General features: G+C 40.6%; 1 protein-coding gene, 1 non-coding gene and 1 pseudogene across 2 annotated transcripts in view; all 3 read right to left on the bottom strand.

Moving 5' to 3' along the window:
* Window positions 1-23815, bottom strand: part of LOC127439532 (uncharacterized) — a 29010-nt gene extending 5195 nt beyond the window's left edge. Inside the window, exon 1 of the mRNA XM_051695704.1 lies at window positions 23488-23815. Within this exon, the coding sequence (XP_051551664.1) occupies window positions 23488-23685 (198 nt within the window). The 5' untranslated portion in view covers window positions 23686-23815. The remainder of the gene's footprint in view (window positions 1-23487) is intronic.
* Window positions 15271-15434, bottom strand: LOC127439533 (U1 spliceosomal RNA). The gene has a single exon (XR_007896953.1). It is a non-coding gene; the product is annotated as a U1 spliceosomal RNA (small nuclear RNA).
* Window positions 22546-22722, bottom strand: LOC127439534 (uncharacterized; annotated as a pseudogene).
* Window positions 23816-23821: the final 6 nt, after the last annotated feature.

Genomic DNA, 23821 nt, shown 5'->3' with positions numbered 1-23821 from the left:
ACCCTCTCCTTCACTCCCTCCCACCAGGATGCGTGAGAGTCGAACACACCCCACAGATTCTTCCAGCCAACCAGCAGCCTTTGGAGAGCCATGTTGAAAGTTCTATCTTTCAGATAGGAGGTATTGAATCTCCACACTTTTCTTCCTCTTTTCAAACCCCCTACCTCAGCTCCAACCCCTACCAGACAGTGATCTGAGCACCACATGGGCTGCTGGATGTAATTACTCGCCTTCACGTGGGCTGGAATAAACAAGTAGTCCAGACGCGAGACCGCCTGCCTATTACTTCGCCATGTGTAGGCGGGCTCTAAACCACCTGCTGCCCTAAATGAGTCCCGGAGGGAAAAGCCAGTTGCCAACTGCGCCAAGTCCTTACCAGAGACATTGTCTAATGACATGTTAAAGTCCCCCCCCCAGAATCACCAATCGGTTGGTGTACAAAACCGGAGCCAAGTTATCCAGGAAACCTCCCCTTTCCCCTAGCTTACTTGGTGCATACACATTCACAAAACGAAAAGCCACTCCCCTCCATCTGACATCTGCTACTATCACCCGCCCTGGAAAAATTACATTAGTGGCCTCTACCAGAAACTAAATAAAACAAAATACCCACCCCATCTGCCCTAACATTCCCCACTCCCCAAACCGATGGCCCCAAAACCCAACCCGCAGAAAAACATTGTACGTCACTGTGCCCTTGTAGGTGGCATTCTTGCAAAAAGACAACATCAAAAGGTAGCTTTTTTAAAGAAATAAACACTGCAGTCCTTCGCTGTAACATTCTGATTCCCCTTACATTCAGGGTAGGCACTCTTATGCAAACCATTGAAAAGGATTTTTTTTTTAAATGTCCTTCCCATTCAAGACCTTAACCACTCCCTTCCCTCCCCAAAGACCCCTTCCCCTTTCCCTTTCTTGTGAGCACCTCAACCCAATCTGCAGGTCCTGCCCCTCCCTGAAGAGGCTGGCATAAGACTTTCTCCTGGTCGGGCAAGTGCGGAACAAGTGGTCAATACCCCCACATAGGCTGCAGCTTTTGGGCTCCGGACATTCTGAAGCAACATGGCTCATTGAGCTGCAAAAGCGACATCATTGGCCCGCGCAGTCCGCCTTAACGTGGCCTTGAGCTCCACACCTACGGCAGTACAGTGGCTGCCCCGGGTAGTGGAGAAACCCTCGGTTAGACCCAATGAAAAGGACCCCGGAGGATGTGTAAGACCCCCGGGTTATGCTGGGTCAGCCCGTAGCTTTACCAGGTACCTCCTCTTACCTGTCCAAATGCCATAACGATCTTTCAGGTGCTCACCTCCCTTCACTGACTCGCAGTACCTCACCAGAAAAGTAAGGACATCACCGTCCTCCACAAAGGGGTTGTGGAGATGGATCACCAATGGCAAATAGTCCTGAGCAAAGGCTGGATAAAGCTTCAAGCCCCTCAACAGTGGGTGATTCTTCTTTTTCCCCATGTCTCGAAAAAAGCAACATAGTCCTTTAGTTGGAAAAAGGTCAGATCCATAAATCCAGAGGAAGAAAAATCCTGAAGACAAAAAACCAGGGAAGCCGGAACTCCGAAAACTTCTCTCAGTAGCTTAGCCACCACGAAATCCCGTCCAAAAACACGCTTGGAATCCGAATCAGCATCCGACGTTATTTGCAGTCTGACTGTATTTTTCAGCCGCACCAACATGGCCGGCAGTGGGGTATCCTCTCTCATTGCCTCCATCTGGATAACAACAGATACTACACTTGATCTTAGCCAAAAGTGAGAAATGTCTTTATTTTCTCATTTAAACGACTCAAATTGGACGGTTGTCTCAGATTAGCCTACACTGATTAACAACGGCCAAAAAACAAATCAAAAAGCTCGAAACTTGAAACATTTTCGACGGATTAATCATAGTTTACGGGACTACAAGCATTTCTGCAAGTCTAAATAATCAAATGAAAAGTTTTAAATGTGAAGATACTCACAGGTGTCGCTTGTCTTGCATCAAACCGCGTAAAAATCCACCGGAACATTTTGGCTTTTTTGCAAATTACGAAACCCACTATGGCGAAGAGCTAGCTCATGAATATTAATCAGGACGTGCTGACGTAACTCGGCACGTGTTCAATGGCGAAAGCATTCATAAATGAATATTAAAAAGATAGCCTTCGCCATGTGTAAAGTGAAATTTATAATGAAAACAAATCTTTATCTTTCCTCTGATTAAGTTTGTCTGAAATGAGTTATTTGATGTCACAATGTGAATAATTGTTGGTTATTTTCAAAACATTTAAACGGATTAATATTCTGTATAGATATTAAATAGTGATGTATCAACGTTTGATTTTTTTGGACTAAAATTGTGCAAGACTTGTGTGTTATCTCAGTCCAAATCATACAGTAGATTTCTGTGAGGAACAGACCAAAATTTAAATGTTTATTTACTGATAATCTTTCGCACATTTAAAACTCCTCTGGCTTTAACAAGGTTGCTGCAGAGTTTTTTTAAAATCAAATTTAAGATTAAGACCTTTTTCAAGACCTGAACAAAAAATGAATATGGTATCCCCATACCAAAACAAACAATCTAAAAATAAATCATATATCACAGACTCTTAATTAGACAGGGGCACACAATCAACATGGCCTTAATATTGATCATCAGTAAAACAGGGTAGACTATCTGCAGCTTTAAAATACTCAAGACATGTTTCCCACATACTGTATATCACATTAAAATTGGTTTATGTACCATTATAAATATTACACATGAGAGTTTGACCGATATTGGATTGTGCCGATTGCCGTCATGTTAGCGCTTCACTGTTTCCTGCTGCTCATTCAAACAAATAAGGGATATAAGATGTGCACTCCTACAATGATCTACAATGTATTACTATATAAACAATTCAAAGTAAACATTGTCATATTTCATCAACACTACATCATAATCAATAATGATTGTGAACTGCTCTGCAACAGCTTGAAACACTCGCAAGCCGTCGCGTGCTTGGAGAAAATACAACAGTGCCGCGTTTACACTCTGAAGGACGCAGCGCATGCATTTATTTAATTAAATCATATTCTTTTGAAGTTTGATAATCACATTAGGTCATATCACGATTCCTGTCTTTCCACCCCCAAATTTAACACCTCTTTATAGAAAAATGAAGACTTCTCTTGTATCATTTAAGACATTTAAGACTTTTTATGACCTTAAATTTTGGAAAACTGAATTTAAAATATTGTAAGACTTTTTAAGGATCTGCAGGATCCCTGTTTAAGCAAAGAAGTCAGTTTTCACATGTATCATGCACGAAATTTCAAAGGGCAGAATTCAAGATTTTTGGGTGGACTATCGCTTTCATAATCGTAACTTTTGTTTAATAGCACAATCAGTTTTAAACATTATTTATAGAGATGTTCAGTTTGTAGTCCAGACACCAGGAAGAGAAGTTAAAAATAGTATTTAATTAAGGTTAGACAACATCTCTGGACTGCTCAGAATATAAACTGTGTAGTAACTCATAACATAATAAAGCATAATGTAATAATTATTACATCATCATGTTAGAGCGCTGAATGGAATTACGTTTTTGTTTTGTTTTTTTGCAAAATGCAATATGTTATTACAATATGTGAAATGTTTTACATTATGAACTCACCAAAAACATTTTAATTAAATGTAATAATTTTGTTACACTGTAATATATATATATATATATACACACACACACACACACACACACACACAATAATATCCTTTTTCATTTAATTTTTTCCGTTTTTCTCCCAATTTGGAATGCCCAATTCCCAATGCGCTTTTAAGTCCTCGTGGGCGCGTAGTGATTTGCCTCAATCTGGGTGGCGGAGGATGAATCTCAGTTGCCTCCGCGTCTGAGACCATCAACCCGCGCATCTTAGCACATGAATCGAGCACGTCGTCACGGAGACATAGCTTCACGCCACCCACTGCGGCATCCGCGCTCAACTCAACACGTGCCCCACCAAGAGTGAACCACATTATAGTGACCACGAGGAGGTAAATTTGGTTGCTTAGGAGACCTGGCTGGAGTCACTCAGCACACCCTGGGATTCGAGCTAGCGAACTAGTGAACTCCAAGGGTGGTAACCAGCGTCTTTTTCCACTGAGCTACCCAGACCCCCATAGTATCCTTTTTAAGGTATAAAAAAAAACTCCACTGGTATTTCTTTACAACAGTACATTTATTATCTAAATCTAGTCTTAAACTAACAACGAAATACACTGGATTGAAATATTCATGCATTTATTATTGTTATTACTACAGTATATTACTGCTAATTAGGGCTGGGCGATATACTTGAAGTGTGATTGCGTCACTCAGGGCCAGCTAGAAGGCCTCGACCGGGACATATCCTAAAGATCACACCCACCAAGAACAAATAAATCAATCTGATTGGCTGATGAATCTGACAATCTGACTTTAGTTGCTCATTCATTTGCACTGTTGAGGGATTCAGTAGAAATTCTGAAGGCCTGACGGGGTGGAGCTCAGACTCACACGCTGCTTCGGCTTCAGGCATGTGATTTATGAAACAGTTTTCACACTTTGCTTGTAAGCATCAAGGAATAAATTCTGACTGGATCAACTTTTCGTTTTTCTCTATCGGTTTGTAGATTAATTAAGAGTGGGAAGCGATTAAAAATACATAGGCAAAAAGGTGCTTGAGAATGAAAGTATGACACAGTTGAAGTCAGAAGTTTACATACATTTTAGCCAAATACATTTAAATTCAGTTTTTCACAATTCCTGACATTTAATCGTAGAAAACATTCCCTGTCTTAGGTCAGTTAGGGTCACTACTTTATTTTAAGAATGTGAAATGTCGGAGGAAAATGGACGCCATGCAAGGAGCAGACGTGTGAGCGACGAGCTCTGCGCACTTTGCTAAATTTTCGATTATTCTCATGTTATAATCTGGAGAAATTTGATACACCCAGTTACACATTTGCCCTTTGTTGCAAAACATGGCAAAGAAGTCAAAATCCTCGGGCTCTGGAGATATTAAAAGACACTTACGTGTTCAGGATGAAAGCCCCGACAGGCCTACAGACCGGGGACTCGATTTGGATAGCGCGGCGAGAGAGGAGATCCAGCGTCAGTTGTCCAACATGTCGATGATGTTGACGAAGATTCTTGCTGACTTGGAGGATCTCGCTGTAATACGTCGATCGATCACGGCGATGGAAATAAAATTCTCTGAGTTAGCTACAAGAGTGTCTGATGTTGAAAAACGAATCGATTTTCTGGAATCTTCGGAGAGGGAATTATTTGCTAATCCACCCGCGACCAAAGTTGATTTGGAACATCTCCTTGAAAAGCTTGAAGATCTTGAGAATAGAAACCGCAGGAATAACGTTCGAATTGTTGGAATTCCTGAGCATGAGGGGGGCAGAGATATGGTGAAATTCCTGGACGAGCTTTTCCTGAGTCTGCTCGTCATAACAGGCCACAAGCTGGAAATCCAGTGCCGGCTCACAGATCTGCTGAGGGAGACAGGCCCAGATCGATTCTGGCCAGATTTCTGAGATCATTCGATAAAGATCTTGTGTTGCGCCAGGCGAGGAGCATAGGGAAGCTTTCTTGGAAGAACTATAATGTTTTCTTGTTCCCAGACTTTGCGAGTTCGACAAGAGAGAAACGCGATCGGTTCAAGAATGTAAGAAACTCTTACATCAGAAAAAGATCTTGTTTGCTCTGATGTTTCCTGCCAAACTGAGAATAGAAACGAAAAATGGTCGCAAAGTATTCACATGTCCAAATCTGACAATGTCTTTTATAGAATCAATGGCTGAGTAAACCATTGGATGTTTCTCATGTGAGTGGGCCTGACTCCCTGTGCCTAACTCTTGAGGAAGCTGGATGAAATTTTGGGTTTTTTGCATTGGCTCCACCGTGCGGCTGGAACTTGTTTTGTGAAAAACACTTTTCCTTAAAGAAACTTTTGCATTGAAGTTCCCGGCCAGTTGAGAGTGGACACTACAGATGACCGCAAAATATTTATATGCTCACACAAAGGATGTCTTTTATAAAGCTGACGGATTATGTAAGTCATGGTATATACTTTTATGCAGCCTCCGAGTGAATTGACTTGACCATCCGGGGAACCGGGATGCCGGTTTTGTTTCCTTTTGTGTTGGCTCCGCCTAGCGGCTGGAGCATGTTCTGTTGAATAACACTCATTTGGAACAGCTGTGGATTAATCTGTTCGTTCTTCGTGCTTATTCCTCCAGCTGGCTGTAGTTTGTTTTGAGTTTTTTTTTGTTTTTGTTTTTTTACGGGACATTTGAATGATTACGTCATCCGCTGAACTCATAACAGCTGGCTCACTGAACATTCGTTTGTCTGTCCGAGGAATCTGAACGGTTTTATATCAGCTGGAATTTGTTTTGTGGAAGATCACACCTTTGAGACAGTTCTGTGAATTAATCTACATGTCCTTTGTGTTCATTCTTCCTATTGACTGGGTTTATTTCACAAAGTATTTTCTGTTATGTAATTTTGCCTCACAATTTGTCGTGGGGGCTCTCGTGGGCGTTCATGGACCTTTTGAGTTTAGAGGGATTGTTGCCGGTTGGCGCTGTCGTGCGCGGGGTTAATGCGCACGTTTTTCTTTTTTCTGTTTGTTTTGTTCAGGGGGATGTTCGGGGGTTGATTGTTTTACTAATGGGGAATGTGGTCTGTATAATTTTGTTTTTCACACACAATTTATTTTTTTTATTATATCAATATGTCAAATGTTAATATGAGTGTACTATCTCTTTCCACATGGAACGTAAATGGGTTGGGGCACCCCATAAAAAGAGGGAAGGTCATTTCTTTTCTTAAACGTATGAAATATGATATATTGTTTCTTCAAGAAACACATCTCTCCCCGCAGGAAGCTGAAAAATTTGGGAAGATATGGGGTGGACATGTTTTCTTTAGTATTGGCTCAAGTAAAAGCAAGGGAGTCATTATATTGATTAATAAACATCTACAATTCAAATGTCTCAAACAGATTAAAGATAAATTAGGAAGAGTCATTATTGTTTTAGCTGAAATTCAAGGGCAAAGTCTGATTTTGGCTAATATTTACGCACCTAACGCTGATGATCAGGGCTTTTTTATAGATCTTGAAGGGATGTTGCAAGCCGCTGGCACCCCTCATGATATAATATTGGGAGGAGACTTTAATCTTTTGACGGATTCAGTCCTTGATCATAGTGAAGCTAAAGTGTGTAAACCTCCTAGAGCAACATTGACGCTTCACAGGATGTGTAAAAATCTTGGTCTTTCGGATATTTGGAGACTTTTGAACCCATCAGGTAGGGACTATACATTTTTTTCATCAGTCCATAAGATTTATTCTAGAATAGATTTTTTTTTTATATCCAAATCCCTTATTTCATCTGTTGTTGATTGCTCAATTGGAAACATTTTAGTCTCGGATCACGCCCTGGTGAGTTTAGAGGTGATGCCACATATAGAGAAAAAGAAATCATATAGTTGGCACCTTAATGTGTCCCTTTTACAAAATCCTGATTTCCAACAAATGTTAAAGACTGAAATCAGTGTTTATATGGAGACCAACTGGTCCTCAGTATCCTCTGTGGGTGTGGCTTGGGAGGCACTTAAGGCGGTTCTTAGGGGTCGGATCATACAGTATGCCTCATTCATCAAAAAATCCAAAGCATGAGAACTTGTGGAGTTGGAAGGAAATATTAAAAGTGCCGAGGCAGAGCTGAAGCGCCGAATGTCATCTGATGGCCTCAGAGAATTGACCCGATTGAAATATAGATATAATACTATTCTGTCACAGAAAGTGGAGTTTTGGTTATTCAGGGCAAGACAGTCATACTTTGAGTCGGGTGACAAAGCAGGGAAGCTTTTGGCTAGATATATAAATCAGAGAGAGTCTTTTTTTACCATTCCCTCAGTGAAACCTGCTGGTGGTGAAATATTTACCTCGGCCATTGATATTAATAATGCCTTTAAAGAATTCTATCTTGATCTTTATAGTTCCACGTCTTCATCCACTGATGAAGATATCAGAAACTTTGTGGAACCATTAGATCTTCCTAAACTGACAACTGAGCAGAAAAACTCTCTTGATTCTGAGATAACCTTGGAGGAGCTTAACGAGGTAATTAAGTCCCTAACTACTGGCAAGGCTCCGGGGCCAGATGGTTTTGCCGCAGAATTTTTTAGATCCTATGCTACAGAACTGGCCCCACTTTTGTTAGAAGTTTATACTGAATCATTAAAGAATGGAAAACTTCCTCCAACCATGACACAAGCCCGGATCAATCTGATTCTTAAAAAGGACAAAGATCCAAGCGAGTGTAAAAGTTACCATCCAATCTCCCTGATCCAACTAGATGTAAATATATTGTCAAAAATTTTGGCTAACCGATTAAGTTATGACATCTCTTATACATATAAATCCCACCTGATCTATTCGGGGCCGTAGCTCTTCTGATAACATCAGGCGTCTCATCAATATCATGGGGTCAGTGGCGAATGATCAATCCCCGGTCGCTGCCATTTCACTTGATGCTGAAAAGGCATTTGATATGGTAGAATGGGATTATCTTTTTAAGATTTTGGAAATGTACGGGTTCGGGAGTACATTTATTGGTTGGATTAAGTTACTTTATAAACACCCTGTAGCAGCGATACAAACAAATGGATTAATTTCAGATTATTTTACTCTGGATAGGGGCACTCGACAGGGTTGCCCTCTTTCCCCATTATTGTTCTGTCTTGCCCTGGAACCATTAGCAGCCGCGATAAGAGAGGAGGATGATTTTCCAGGGGTGACAGCGGGAGGTGTGGCGCATAAGCTTCTGCTTTACGCAGATGATATTTTATTATTTGTCTCTGAACCTACTAGATCTATGCCTTGCCTCCACAGAATTATTAATTCCTTTTCCAAGTTCTCAGGATACAAAGTCAACTGGTCTAAATCCGAAGCTTTGGTGCTGACAGCGTACTGCCCAGAAACGGCTTTCCAGCCGGGTGCCTTCCAGTGGCACAAACAGGGCATTAAGTATTTGGGGATTTTATTCCCAGCAAATTTGTCTGATTTAGTTAGTGTTAATTTTGACCCTTTAAAAGGTTTTTGAGCGATGTGGACAGGTGGGCTTCATTACATTTATCGATGATCAGGAAGGTTAATGTTATTAAAATGAATTGTATTCCAAAATTCAACTACCTGCTTCAGTCTCTCCCTGTAGATGTCCCCCTCTCTTATTTCAAGCAATTTGATAGCATAGCGAAGTCCTTCATTTGGAATGGTAAATGTCCCAGGTTAAATTTCAATAAGTTACATAGGCCGATTGACAGAGGAGGGCTAGGCCTACCCAAGATTTTGTTTTATTATTATGCGTTCGGTCTTAGACATTTGGCTCATTGGTCGCTTCCACCTGAGAGGGCCCCTCCCTGGTTTTGTATTGAAAAGGAAGTTCTTGCCCCATCTCGCCACTGCATAGCCTTTCGATTAAACTAGCCGGAGAGGTTAAGTCGCATCCCGTTATTTTGCATTTGCACTCGATATGGACAAAAGTGTCCAGAGTGTTTAATTCTGATATTTATTTAAACGCAGCCTCGAGCATATGGCAGAACCCTAAACTATGTATTAATAAGTCCCCTTTTTGTTGGTCAGATTGGATTGTGAGGGGGGTTACTACACTCGGTGACCTATATGAGGGTGGAGTATTGAGATCTTTCAAAAATTTGGTTCAACATTTTGGCATTCCCAGATCTCAGTTTTATAAGTATTTAGAGCTTCGCCACCTACTCTGCACTAATTTGGGAGTGGCACGCACCCCCCTAAAGCGGCAGGTGCTTTGGGAGAGGTGATTGCTGCTTTTGGAAAAGGCCATGAAGCATCAGTGTATTACTCCCTACTAATTCAGAGTCTGGGGGATGGAGCCTTGCCTTCTCTCAAAAGAGTATGGGAAAAAGATTTGAATTTGGTATTGGAGGATGGAGTGTGGACTAAGATTCTTAAAAATGTCAAGTCTGTATCTAGAGATGCAAGGGTTCGCCTTATGCAATTTAAGATTTTACATAGATTTTATTGGACCCCCTCTAGATTATATAGGCTTGGTCTTAAAGACACATCCACTTGCTGGCGATGCCAGTCAGAAGTTGGAGACACTACCCATGTCTTTTGGGGGTGTGTTAAGATCCAGGAGTTTTGGTTGAGGGTTCAGAGGTATTTGTGCGACGTTTTGAACACTCAGGTTTTGCTTTGTCCCAGACTCTGTATTTTGGGTGATGGAGCGGTCATGCATTTAGGGGACAATCATATAAAAAATTGGGTTCTGACCAATCTCATGATCGGCAGGCAAGTAATTTTAAGGGGCTGGAAGTCAAGTGGAGTACCCTCTTTTTCGGAGTGGTGTGTGGAAATGGGGAGGGTAGCTGCATTTGAAGAGGCGGTAAGTAGAAGGCTGGGGTTGAGGGACTTATTTGCTAAAAGAATGGGGCAAATATTTAGTTTTTTGGGGGGAATCTCGGGGAGGGGATGTGGAGAGTGTAGTTTAATCATGTATGTTTATTATTTTATTTATTTGTGTATATATATATTATATGTATATATATATATATATAATATATTTTATTTTATGTAATTGTATGTATGTGTATCTGTGTATGTATGCATATGTATGTGCGTGTTTATATATGTGTATGTATATATGTATATATATATATATATATATTTTATTTTTTTTGGATTGTGTGTTTTATGTGGGACCACAGGGGTGTTCGTTAGGGGTCAGGGTGGGACTGTATTAGTAGGGTTTAAATGTAAAATGTTGATTCATTATATATGTGTTGAGTGTTTTTCATTGTCATATGCACATGAATCAATAAAAATGTTAATTACAAAAAAGAATGTGAAATGTCAGAATAATAGTAGAGAGAATAATTTATTTCAGCTTTTATTTCTATCATCACATTCCCAGTGGGTCAGAAGTTTACATACACTTTGTTAGTATTTTGTAGCATTGCCTTTAAATTGTTTAACTTGGGTCAAATGTTTTGTGTATCCTTCCACAAGCTTCTCACAATAAGTTGCTGGAATTTTGTCTCATTCCTCCAGACAGAACTGGTGTAACAGAGTCAGGTTTGTAGGCCTCCTTGCTCGCACACGCTTTTTCAGCTCTGCCCACAAATTTTCTATCAGATTGAGGTCAGGGCTTTATGATGGCCACTCCAATACCTTGACTTTGTTGTCCTTAAGCCATTTTGCCACAACTTTGGAGGTATGCTTGGGGTCATTGTCCATTTGGAAGACCCATTTGCGACCGAGCTTTAACTTCCTGACTGATGTCTTGAGATGTTGCTTCAATATATCCACATCATTTTCCTTCCTCATGATGCCATCTGTTTTGTGAAGTGCACCAGTCCCTCCTGCAGCAAAGCACCCCCACAACATGATGCTGCCACCCCCATGCTTCACGGTTGGGATGGTGTTCTTCGGCTTGCAATCCTTGCCCTTTTTCCTCCAAACATAACGATGGTCATTATGGTCAAACATTTACATTTGTTTCATCAGACCAGAGGACATTTCTCCAAAATTAAGATCTTTGTCCCCATGTGCACCTGCAAACTGTAGTCTGGCTTTTTTATGGCGGTTTTGGAGCTGTGGCTTCTTCCTTGCTGAGCAGCCTTTCAGGTTATGTCGATACAGGACTCGTTTTACTGTGGATATAGATACTTGTCTACCTGTTTCCTCCAGCATCTTCATAAGGTCCTTTGCTGTTGTTCTGGGATTGATTTGCACTTTTCGCACCAAACTGTGTTCATCTCTAGGAGACAGAATGCGTCTCATTCCTGAGCGGTATGATGGCGGCGTGGTCCCATGGTGTTTATACTATACGTCAGAGGCACATTTTTGTTTGCTGTTTACAGAGACTAGAGTCATCACAGAGACCGGTGAGATATCTCACAACACTTATTTCATTAATATCTTTAAAGGAGAACGGACATTTTTGAAATACCTTTCCATGAAAAAAATTGCTTACAGCAGCTTTAAAGCACAAATCAGAGTTTGATTCATTTTTGATAAACGTGATCCATGACGTCCGAAGCTTCATTCAACCGAATGTTTCGATATCTGGTTCAAGTGCAAATATCAGCACAGGTTTGATCCCAATACACTGAAACAAATACCTTAATTTGCCCATTAATAAAATATTACTGGCCAAACCACAAGCACATTTATTTCCAAATCTACACGTTTGAATAATCAGCTAATCTATGAAATTAGTTTCATACATTTTATAATAATGCATGACACAATATTTCCATTACTCAATAATGAAGCCCTTGAGTCTCAGCCATTTAGTTCATTTAAAGAAACTTGTGAAAGTTACAAAAATGACAATATAGCATTGATAACTTTTATTGCTTTCAAATCAAAGACCCTGTTTACACTGCTGTTGATCAAAAAAATAAACGTTTAATTCTAACAAAACATAGCAGGGATGAGATAAAGCCATTCGAGTCCTATCTCGTTAATATAAGAGATCGACCGATAGTGGATTTTGCCGATACCGATAACTAAGGTGAAAAAGGCTGATAACCGATTAATCGGTCAATTGTTTACGAGTTTTAATTAAATCAATTTATTGAATGTTACAAATTTTTCTTTGTGTTTCCTTACTGTGATGGGCACTGACAGAGGACAAAATGAGTGAAATCCCAAATGCGTGCTTGTTGTGGAACTCGATCATGACCAGAAACAAAATGAAGATTGTGCATGATGAGGGACTTTATAAACAAGCCCAAAATACACTGGGGGACTCTTATTTTGAAATGTCTGTGCTTCCAAACAAAACACACACTCCTACAATCATCTAAAATGTGTTACAACTAAAATACTATGTAGTAAAAATTGTACCATGGGCTAAAAAAAAAAAACTGTATGAGCAGTAACTCAATTAACAGTAGATCAACAGAGTTTGCTTGTCAATTGTCCGGTATTCCAGTATTATAAAATACTGTTTTCCTTTTCTCTAGCGACACTGTCACTCAAAATCAACATGAACTCAACAATCAATAAAGGTTATATAAATATACATTCAATCATGTCTAGCTTCATATGTCTTTTTTAAAAATAACATTTCGTATTAATAATCATGATTTAGTAGTCCATAAACAGTGATGGTGACAGTGACTCCGTTACAATCCTCCATATTAGAGATCGACCGATAGTGGATTTTGCCGATAACTAAGGTGGTGGGAAAGATAGTTTTTCTAATTGATTTACAGAATGTCAAAAACTGAGTATTATTCTTTCTTTGCTATGGTGGGCACAGACAAAGAGTCCAAAATGAATAAAATCCCAGATGCAGTTTTTGATGAACCAAAATCCTAATAATAACTAGAAAAAAATGAAGATTTGGTACATAACGCGGGACTTTAGTATAAAGTATAAACAAGCCCGAAACACACTGGGGACTCTTATTTTGAAATGACAAAATGATGAAAATCTATTGGCAACTGTCGACAGATTTTTGCTGATAATCGATAGATCCACAATTTTCGTAATGTACCTAGTTAGAAGGTCCCCTGTATAATCAACAGCATTAGCTGAGAATTTCTTTTATATGTGAACAAAAGGGACATTTTATCTAAAATATACCCATATGAATCAATATCCAATCTGGAAATCTGTATCAATACCCAGCCCTAATAGAAACGCAGGATAATATTTTAATAGATTTCCATCATTTTGGTCACATTTTAACTTTTTAAAATATCTGAACATTCAATAAATAAAATATCCTACACCACCTACCTACAGTGCTGTGAAAGTATTTGCCCCCATCCTGATTTCTTAACTTAAAACAAAATCTAACATAAAACAAAAGTAATCTGAGTAAACACAAAATACAGTTTTTAAATGATGTTATTTATTGAGGCAAAAAAGTTATCCAATACCAATTGGGCATGTGTGAAAAAGTATTTGGCCCCCTTAGTTACTAAATCCCCAATTCTATAAAACTGAATTCATAATGTGATTCAGCTGGACTAAACACACCCAGGCCTGATTACTGTCAGCCCTGTTCAATCAAATCAACACCTAAATATAACTTTTTCAGCAGCATGAAGTTGGCTAAAAGGTCTCACCCAATAGCACACAAGGCCAAGAAAATATTGAGAAAAAAGTTGAAATACATCAGTCTGGAAAGGGTTACAAAGCTATTTCAAAGGCTCTGGGACTCCAAAGAACAACAGTGAGAGCCATTATCTCCAAATGGAGAAAACTTGGCACAGTAGTGAACCTTCCCAGAAGTGGCCGACCTTCCAAATTTCCTCCAAGAGCACAGCGACGACTCATCCAGGAAGTCACAAAAAAGCCAAGGACAACATCCAAGGAACTGCAGACCTCTCTCACATCAATAAAGGTCACTGTTCATGACTCCACTATCAGAAAGACACCGGCCAAAAATGCCATCCATAGAAGAGTGACGAGGCGAAAACCACGGCTAACCCAGAAGAAAATTAAGGCAGTAGTGGTGGTAGTGTGATGGTGTGAGGATGCTTTGCTGCTTCAGGGCAACTTGCAATAACTGAGGGAAACATGAATTCTGCTCTCTTCCAGGAAATCCTAAAGGAGAACGTCCGGTCATCAGTCCGTGAGTTGAAGCTCAAGTGCAACTGGATTATGCAGCAAGACAATGATCCAAAGCATAGGAGTAAGTCCACCTCTGAATGGCTCAAAAGAAGCAAAATTAAAGTTTTGGATTGGCCTAGTCAAAGTCCTGACCTGAACCCGATTGAGAAGCTGTGGCAGGACGTTTAATGGGCAGTTCATGCTCGAAAACTCTCCAATGAGGCTGAACTAAAGTAGTTCTGCAAAGAAGAGTGGGCCAAAATTCCCCCACAGTGTTGTGAAAGACTGATCTCCAGTTATTAGAAGCGTTTGGTTGCAGTTGTTACTGCTAAAGGATGCACAACCAGCTATTAAGTTCAAGGGGCAGTTAGTTTTTCACATGGGTGATGTTGGATAACTTTTTTGCTTCTATAAAATAAATACATATTTGAAAACTGTATTTTGAGTTTACTCAGATTACTTTTGGTTTATGTTATATTTCATTTGAAGAACCAAAACATTTTAGTATGAAAAAGACACAAAAAGAAAGAAATCAGAGAACAAACACTTTTCCCAGCACTACACATACAAAAGTGAAAGTCTACATGTTAATGCAAATTCTTCTAATCTGTCTTTGACCAGTTGATCAGGGGAGAGCGCGAACGCAGTCCCCCACTACCAGAAATTATGCAGTCGAGATTCCCACATTTGGGGAATTCGCAGGGGTCAGCACAGTCGGAGTGCAATGACTGAGCCTCACCCTGGGTGAACCACCTTCATGATCATGGTGTCTCCCCTGCCAGGTAAGTATGAAGTGAAGAACATCCGATCTGAGGAGTCATTCTGCTCTCTACTATTCACATCGACAGTGACACACATTCAAATACACAATTCACGACTAATACACTTTGTTATTACATATTATTTACAAATATTTACAATTACACCCAGTTTACAATGAACGTGACCGATGATGCACTGCGATGTGACTCGCTGCAACGGTTTGAGTCAGTGTACGATGGAGCCGCACACACGGACCAATCAGCTTTGAGCTCCAGACTATGGAGGATCTAAAGTGACAATATTAAAAATAAATAAGCTACTGTGCACATAAGATGTTTCACAAAAGCATTTGTCTTAAGATGGTTATTGAAATCTTCAGCTTTAGTGTGTCAATAAGAAATATTAATGTTACACTCCCAAACATTACTTTTGCAAATAGAAAAGATTAGAATAGAAGAACAGGGAGCCCTGCAACAGATGTCATGGCCCCCACAAGCCCCCCAGTGAACATCCTGTCTGTCTGAGATTATATATATATATAGAGACAGAAGCAACTGAAACAGCGTAAATAGATTGAAGAACTGTGGTGAATTCTCCAAGAAGCTTGGAACATCATATCTGCCAACAACCAAGAAAAACTGTGTCCAGGTGTACCTAGGAGAATTGGTGCTGTTTTAAAAGCAAAGGTGGTCACACCGAATATTGATTCAGCTTTTTATGTTTACTGGACTTTGTATGACATTAAGTGATCAATGAAAACTATTTATTTCATTATTCTCACTATGCAACATTTTTAACAAGTGACTAAAACTTTTGCACAGTACTGTATCTGCAAAAAATTAAAAAAATAAAAAAAAAAAAAAAAAAGTGTACAAATAAACATTTTCATATCAACGTATTATTGTATTTTGTTTTGTTTCCATGTGTATTTATTTTTTGATTCTTTATTTCCACATTTCTTTATATTTACATTTTTTATACATGCATTTATTTCTTCATTTATTTATTTATTATAAATTATTAATACAAAATAAATCATTAAAATACAACTGCTTCTAAAATCACTTACTCTGGGCTACCAGCAGGAAAAGACCAGGCTTGTTTTGGAGCTACAGGAATTGACAGACCAGGCAGTGAGGACAGGTTATGTCCAAGTCCGAACAGGCAGAACTTGGAAGGCAGAGGAGGTCGTAAACCAGGCGGTTTCAAGACTGAAGCATCAAGAGATTGTTGGAAGAACAGGCCTTGGATGGGGGGTGGCTCCCAAACTGCTGTCAGCAGCCTCCCGAAAACAGAGGAAAGCAATGGTAGTTATGGAAATAACTAGGATGGAAAAGGAAGGGTATAAGGTTAGGGCAGTTAGCCAACAGCAGCAAGGGCACTGGACCATATGGGAGGAGACATCTGATAGATTGTTAGGATGGGCTGACCTGTAGAAGGTACCCCAGGTCAAGCTAAGTTTTCTAATAAGATCCACCTATGGTACCACACCAAGCCCTGGGAATCTGTATCTGTGGTATGGCAAAGAGGAGAGTTGCCCCAAGAGCAAACTTGCAGCACATACTGGTTGGGTACAAGACAGCCCTGACACAAGGATGGAACAAGTGGCAGCATGATCAGGTCCTGCAGAAGCTGGCAGAGATCCTAGATGTGCATAAAGGCAAACAAGGGCAACCATGCTCTCCAATTTGTTAAAAAGGGAGGTGCCGCACATGGCACAGCAAGGAGGGAAGTGAGATCAATCTTGACGCCTGGAAGTGATTGGTCAATGATGGTCGACCTTAGCCAGCAGCTTAAATTTCCTACCGAGGTTGCAATTACCTCCTTGAGGCCGGATGTAGTGTTGTGGTCGACTTCAGCTAGTTACTTCAACTGATTATATTAATTTGATTTATTTTTGTTTAAGCATTGTAAATCACTTAATAGTATTTAATTATTATTTAAAATTAACCTATGCCATGCTATTCATTTTAATTTTTAACCACAACTGGAAGTTGCCATTCCAGGATGAGAGATATATCTGCTTCTATGAGAGTGCAGCTGTCAGCTTCTCCTCACCTGCACAGGTGATAGTAAAGCAGTTTAAATAACGCAGTTGTTGCTTCAGAAATTTATCAAGCGTATCGTATGCACTGTTCCATCTGTTTGCTCTGCAAGTAGAAGATCGCATGACCCTGTCGCAAAAGCTACGATGGATTTCAAACCTTTATCATCAGGTGTGCGCACTGTTCTGACAAGCGAGTGACCAGCAATAAGGCAAAATCCAATGAAATGGAGAGCGTGCAAGAGTAGAGAAAGGCATCAAAACAAAAAAGAATTAAATGAAAACATCACCAACATCTCCCGAACCACTGCCTCATAATTTTCTTCTGTGTTTTCCCCCGTTGTGTGCAAATCAGTGCAATAATGGGTGCGAGCTCGTCTTTCATGTTGTTTGTTGGCATGTTATCACGGATAAAGTCTCCCGTTGCTATGTGCGTGGGTTTGTGAAAGAATTTCAGGATCGTAGTTTCATTTGGGCACAAATGGTCGTGTTTGATTCAGCTGGCCTGCAAACAGTCGTGATTGTGCACTTGACTTGCATCTTTGTTTCTACATCTGTCTTTGTCACGCGCCACTGCTCTGCCGTGATTTAAACTGAACTTAGAATCGATTCTGATTCTTTTGAGAATCAATTCAGAATCATTTGAGTATGAATCACGATGCATCGCTGAAACTATTTTTTCCCCCACCCCTACCGATTACTGTGGTGTCATCTGCAAACTTCAGGAGCTTGACAGTGGGGTCCTTTGCAGTGCAGTCATTTGTGTACAGGGAGAAGAGCAGAGGCAAGAGAAAGCATCCCTGAGGAGCACCAGTGCTAATAGTGAGGGTGACGGATGTGACTTTCCCCAGACTCACTAGCTGCTGCCTATCTGTCAGAAAGCTGGTGATCCATCGACAGATTGGGGTGGTCACGGACAGCTAGGTTAGTTGAGAGAATATCAGGCATGATAGTATTAAAGGCTCCACAAATAGGATCCCCGAATAAGTCCCAGGTCTGTCGAGGTGTTGCAGGATATAATGCAGTCCCATATTGACAGCATCATCCACAGACCTGTTTTCTAAGTAAGAAAACTGAAGGGGGTCCAGCAGGGGTCCAGTGATGTCCTTCAGGTAGGCCAAAACCAGTCTCTCAAAAGATTTCATGACCACAGACGTGAGAGCGACAGGCCTGTAATCATTAAGTCCTGTGATTTGGGGTTTTTGGGGATCGGAATGATGGTGGTGCGTTTGAAGAGGCAGGGAACTTCACACTGCTCCAGTGATCTACTGAAGATCTGTGTGAAAATGAGGGCCAGTTGGTCAGCGCAGACTTTCAGACAGGCAGGTGAAACACCATCTGGGCCTGAACCTTTCATAGTCTTTTGTTTCCGAAAGACCCGGCACACATCCTCCTCACAGATCATAAGTGCAGATTGAGTAGCAGGAGAAGGGTTCCAGGAAGTGTTGGTGTGTGTGTGAAGTGAAGATCAGAGCGGGGGAGGGGTGTGAGGCCGGGCTTTTCAAACCTGCAGTAAAACACATTCAGTTCATCAGCCATTAGTTGACCCTCCACAGAGTGAAGGGGAGATGTTTTGTACTTGGTGATGCTTTTCAGGCCTTTCCACACAGATGCAGGATTGTTGGCTGAAAGCTGGTTTTTCAGCTTCTCCAAGTAGCTTCTTTTAGCCAATCTAATCTCTTTTGTCAGTGTGTTCCTGGCCTGGTTGTACAATATTTTATCCCTACTTCTGTAAGCATCCTCTTTGGCATGACTGAACTCTCTGAGTTTTCCTGTAAACCATGATTTATCGTCATTAAATGATAAAAATGTCCTAGTAGGGATGCACATATCCTCACAGAAACTGATATATGATGTCACAGTATCTGTGAGCTCGTCCAGGTCTGTGGCTGCAGCTTCAAAAACACTCCAATCAGTGCAAAGCAGGCCTTACTACAGGCTTAGCTGATTTTAGTTTCTGCTTGTAGGTCGGAAGATGAACCAGACAGTGATCAGAGAGTCCTAAAGCTGCACGTGGGACAGACCGATATGCATCCTGTACAGTGGTGTAGCAGTGGTCCAGTATATTTCTGTCTCTGATGGGGCATGTGATGTGTTGTTTGTATCTTAGCAGTTCACGGGTAAGGTTAGCTTTATTAAAGTCACGGAGAATAATAATAAGTGAGTCTGGGTGTTGTTTCTCCGTGTCTGTGATGTGATCAGGCAGCTGTTCACGCATGCTTGTGGCAGGATGTACACACTCACCAGAAAAAACAAGGAAAACTCCCGCGGCAAGTAGAAAGGCCTACAGTTGATAAAGAGCAATTCGAAATTTGGACAGCACGTCTTCTTCAACGAAAGTTGGTGTATAGATGTAACAGTATTGATGTAAAAGCATGTTCAGCCCCCTCTCATTTTTCCTGATAATTCCGCAATGCGATCCGCTCTGAACAGCTGAAAGCTCGGCAGATGAAACGCGCTGTACGGGATGGCTTCCTTCAGCCAGGTTTCCGTAAAACACAGAGCAGCGGAGTTAGAAAAATCCTTATTTGTTTGAGTGAGCAGAAGCATTTCGTCCGTTTTGTTGGCAAGGGAACGGACATTCGCCAGATGAATACTTGACAGCGGAGTACTAAAGCCGCATTGACAAAGCTTCACAAGCGCGCCCGCTCGCTTCCTGGCTTGCGTCTTTTGGATCGCTTGTAGAGCACCACTGCGCCTCCAACTAACATGTCTAATTAAACGTCAGAATAATCAAACACTGGCAAAGCATGATCAGGTATGCTCTGCGAAATATTCAGCAGTTCATCCATGGTGAAAGTGATCGGGCAAGAGCGACAAAAAACATAAACCAACAAAAGTAACAAAACGCTAGCGAGCTCCACACCGAAGCAGCCACCTGCAGCGCCATCTTGAATCGATTATTTCCCTTACATTCTCTGTATGGGATAAAATTAAGTAATTGTCAATGTTTTGGCAACTTCATCTGCAAACTTCTTATTGCCATAGTTGCAGTGTGAAAAAACGCCCCTAAATTCACTAAAGAGAAATCGATTTTAAAAGGTGACGCCCACTGTCGTTGAATGAAGTGCTTATAGTCGTAACCCTGAATATGAAAAGACACGAAGCTCGTGATTAAACGAAAAACTAATCCAAAGACAAAATGAATATGGATGCAAACTAACGCTAAAATTAAATATACGGGACATATATTGATTATTTAATTATTAATTTAATTATTTTGCGATTTTATTATTTATTTAATGGGATTTGACCCTCCATAAAACAGGGAATGAATTATCACTATAGACCCTTTTCGCACTTCTGCATTCGTGAAGCGGAAGTCGTCATAGTTGGGTAAACTATGGCGGCGATCGGGAAGAACAGTAATAACCAGTACCAATACAGTGTTCCTATTTGTACAAATTTTAAAAGAAAACATCCCGATGTGTCTTTCCATGAACTTCCAAAAGATGCTGAACTTTGTACGAGCTCGATGGGTTCAGGTAATCATACGTGAATAAGATAACTTTGTTATTAAACGAGGAAGCACTTTCGTCTGTGGACAGTATTTTCAAGATGAGGACTTACAGCAGTCGCTCACAGGTGGAATTGTGAAACACTTTGAAATCTGAGCTGTATCATCACGGTTTCAATGGAATGATTACACATCACAACCAACACGAGAGTTTGTGTTCGACAGGGTCAGAAGTCAGATGGAGCGGGACATGGGTCTCTCTTCACATCCTGCGTCACACCCCATCAGACTCACAGACTTGTTAACTGTGCCCTCTTTTTTGCATTCTTGCAATTTATGGAGACAGATTTGTAGATCGTTCCTTTAACAGATAAATCTGTGCCTACTCGTTTAAAGCGCAACCTCTCAATAATCATTTATTTTTGTCGACTTACCTTCATATTCGTGTAGATAACTCATGAAAAACTACTTTAACAGTGTGTGTTGTCAGTTGTTCTATACAATAAGCATATTTTAAAAATCACTGGAGCCTTTATGTTATTACAAAATCACACCAATTCAAGGAAGTTAGTGTTAACAACATTAAAAATAGCAAATGTGGTGACTTCTTATCACATTTAAAACACATTAAGTAGTAAAAGGCTACTGACCCTAAAACTAAAAATAAAGCTACAGTGCTATGAAACCATTAGGCCTGTTTAATGTAGAGATTTATTCATTCAACAGAGATTATTCATTCCCTTTTTCACTTCATCTGTTCACAGGTACATTTTTACATTTCTAAATGCATGTTCACACTCACCTGTGACTATATTTCAAGTCTGTAGTCTCGAATTTCAGTTTGTCAAGCACAAGATGTCACTGAGGCCTGTCAGCTTCACTCTGGAGCGCTCTGAGCTCGATTACTCTGCCTGAAGTAGAAAACACACCCCCTCATTACCATACGAACAAACAAATATAGAAATGAATAAATGTGGAATAGATAAATGTGGAAATCATTAAATGCATAAATAAATAAATGTGTGACTCAATAAATGTAGAAATAAATGTATAAACAGAGGAAATAATTACATGTGGAATTAAAAGTATAAATACGTCAGATTTGATCATTAATGTATTTATATGTACACTTTTTTTTAGTGATGCACCGGAATAAAAATTCTGAACTCTTTACATATTTATTTATTTGTAATATTGTCACATTAGGTCCTCCATAAGAAATTACTTTTGAAAGGGGAACGCCTAATGGATGTAGAAAGGAAGTCCCGCCTTACAGGTGAAAGAGCCAATCACCTTTCAGAAACAGACATCTCCTGTCAATCAACTCGAGAACGCGCATGCGCTGTATAAGCCGGGAAAACTGCGTTTATTTAACGTTATCAGAGATAAAGAAACACATTTTATGATTCCAGTGTGTTCAGATTTTACTGCTGAACATATTTTAACACTGAAACATGTTTTTTTTATTGTAATCTCGCGTCCGTTGTAGACGGGATGTTTGATTGAAGCACGAATACGATTTCTATGCGATTTCATTACACGTAAACTGAATTTAAATGAAATATTCAACACTGAACTTTTCACCAAACATTATATCATCATTTACACCGTTTTTCAGTTCTTTTCTTGACAGTTTTAGGGGGGTGCACCGTTCCTGGAGATACTGCAATACCAGGTCGATGCGTGGAGTGGACGGAGCAAGCCCCTATTCCATCTCCCTGATCCAAAAATCAATTTAATATATGGTCCCCGGATAGGGGACGTATCAGATATTAAACTGATAAGAACAGATTTTTTCTTTCGAAAAAAATTTATTATTACAAACATCTGTTAAAATACACAGCAACATTTTTTTATATTTACAAGATGAACAGATACTACATAACTGATAAGAACAGATTTTTTCTTTCGAAAAAAATTTGTTACAAACATCTGTTAAAATACACAACAACATTTTTTTATATTTACAAGGTCTGTTGCACTGATATCACAAAATAAAAATAAAAGTAAATATATTTGTATCATTTTGTGAGTCATTTGTTTCCATGTGCAAAAGTCCATTGAACAGTTTGTGTTAAAACAGTATGTTGTTAAAAATGTAAAATAAAAATAAAGAGGGTAAAAGCCACCAAAATGCTAAAAAAGTCCTGTTGTTCAGGACCGCGAGTGAGTCCTTATCAAGTGGGCCATCACCCTAGTCTCCAGAACAGGCACCTGGGCTACCGCTTCAGGGGCCCAGAGGAGATCCCCTCTCCTCCGGCCCGCTGGCCCGCTGTTCCCGTAGCCACTGGTGGTAAGGGTGCATCTACGGGCGGCCAAGTACGGTGGCGTCCGGGGCCTCTTCCGTGTGACCCCGGCCCCCCGTCCGAATAACAGCGCCCGGTACCCCTGCAGCGTTGATGTTACAATTCGCTCGCTCGCGTGGAGGGGGACCGTAACGTGTTTCCCCACCAGCAGGTTTCTGGTGGTCCAGATGGCATCCTTGATTGCATTGAAGGTGAGCCAGAGCGAGGTAAATTGTTGTGCTGGACAGTCCTTCGAGCCCCGGCCCACCCCAAGGATGGCGAGCTTGTAATCCACCTGGACCCCACCCACTGGCAGGCACGGGAAATACAGGGGGCCGGTCGTGGCCCACAGGTCCCGCGCAGCGCCGCACTCCCAGAGCAGGTGTCTTACGGTCTCCGGGTTTTTACACCCGGACCGGGGGCAGATTGCATTTTTGGCCATGCCTCTGGAGTGCATAACCGCCCTGACCGGGAGGATCTCATGAGCTACCATCCACGCCAGGTCCTTGTGCCTGTTCTGGAGAGCGGGGTGGGCAGCATTCCTCCAAACTTCTTTGGCCTCACCTAGTGTGAGGCCTGGAACTGGACTCACTGGTTCCCGGTCCTGCACAAGAGAGACAAGAGATTTG

This window comes from Myxocyprinus asiaticus, unplaced genomic scaffold, assembly GCF_019703515.2.
Source record: "Myxocyprinus asiaticus isolate MX2 ecotype Aquarium Trade unplaced genomic scaffold, UBuf_Myxa_2 HiC_scaffold_82, whole genome shotgun sequence".
Taxonomy (NCBI): Eukaryota; Metazoa; Chordata; class Actinopteri; order Cypriniformes; family Catostomidae; genus Myxocyprinus; species Myxocyprinus asiaticus.
This window is presented reverse-complemented; position numbering and strand designations above follow the sequence as displayed.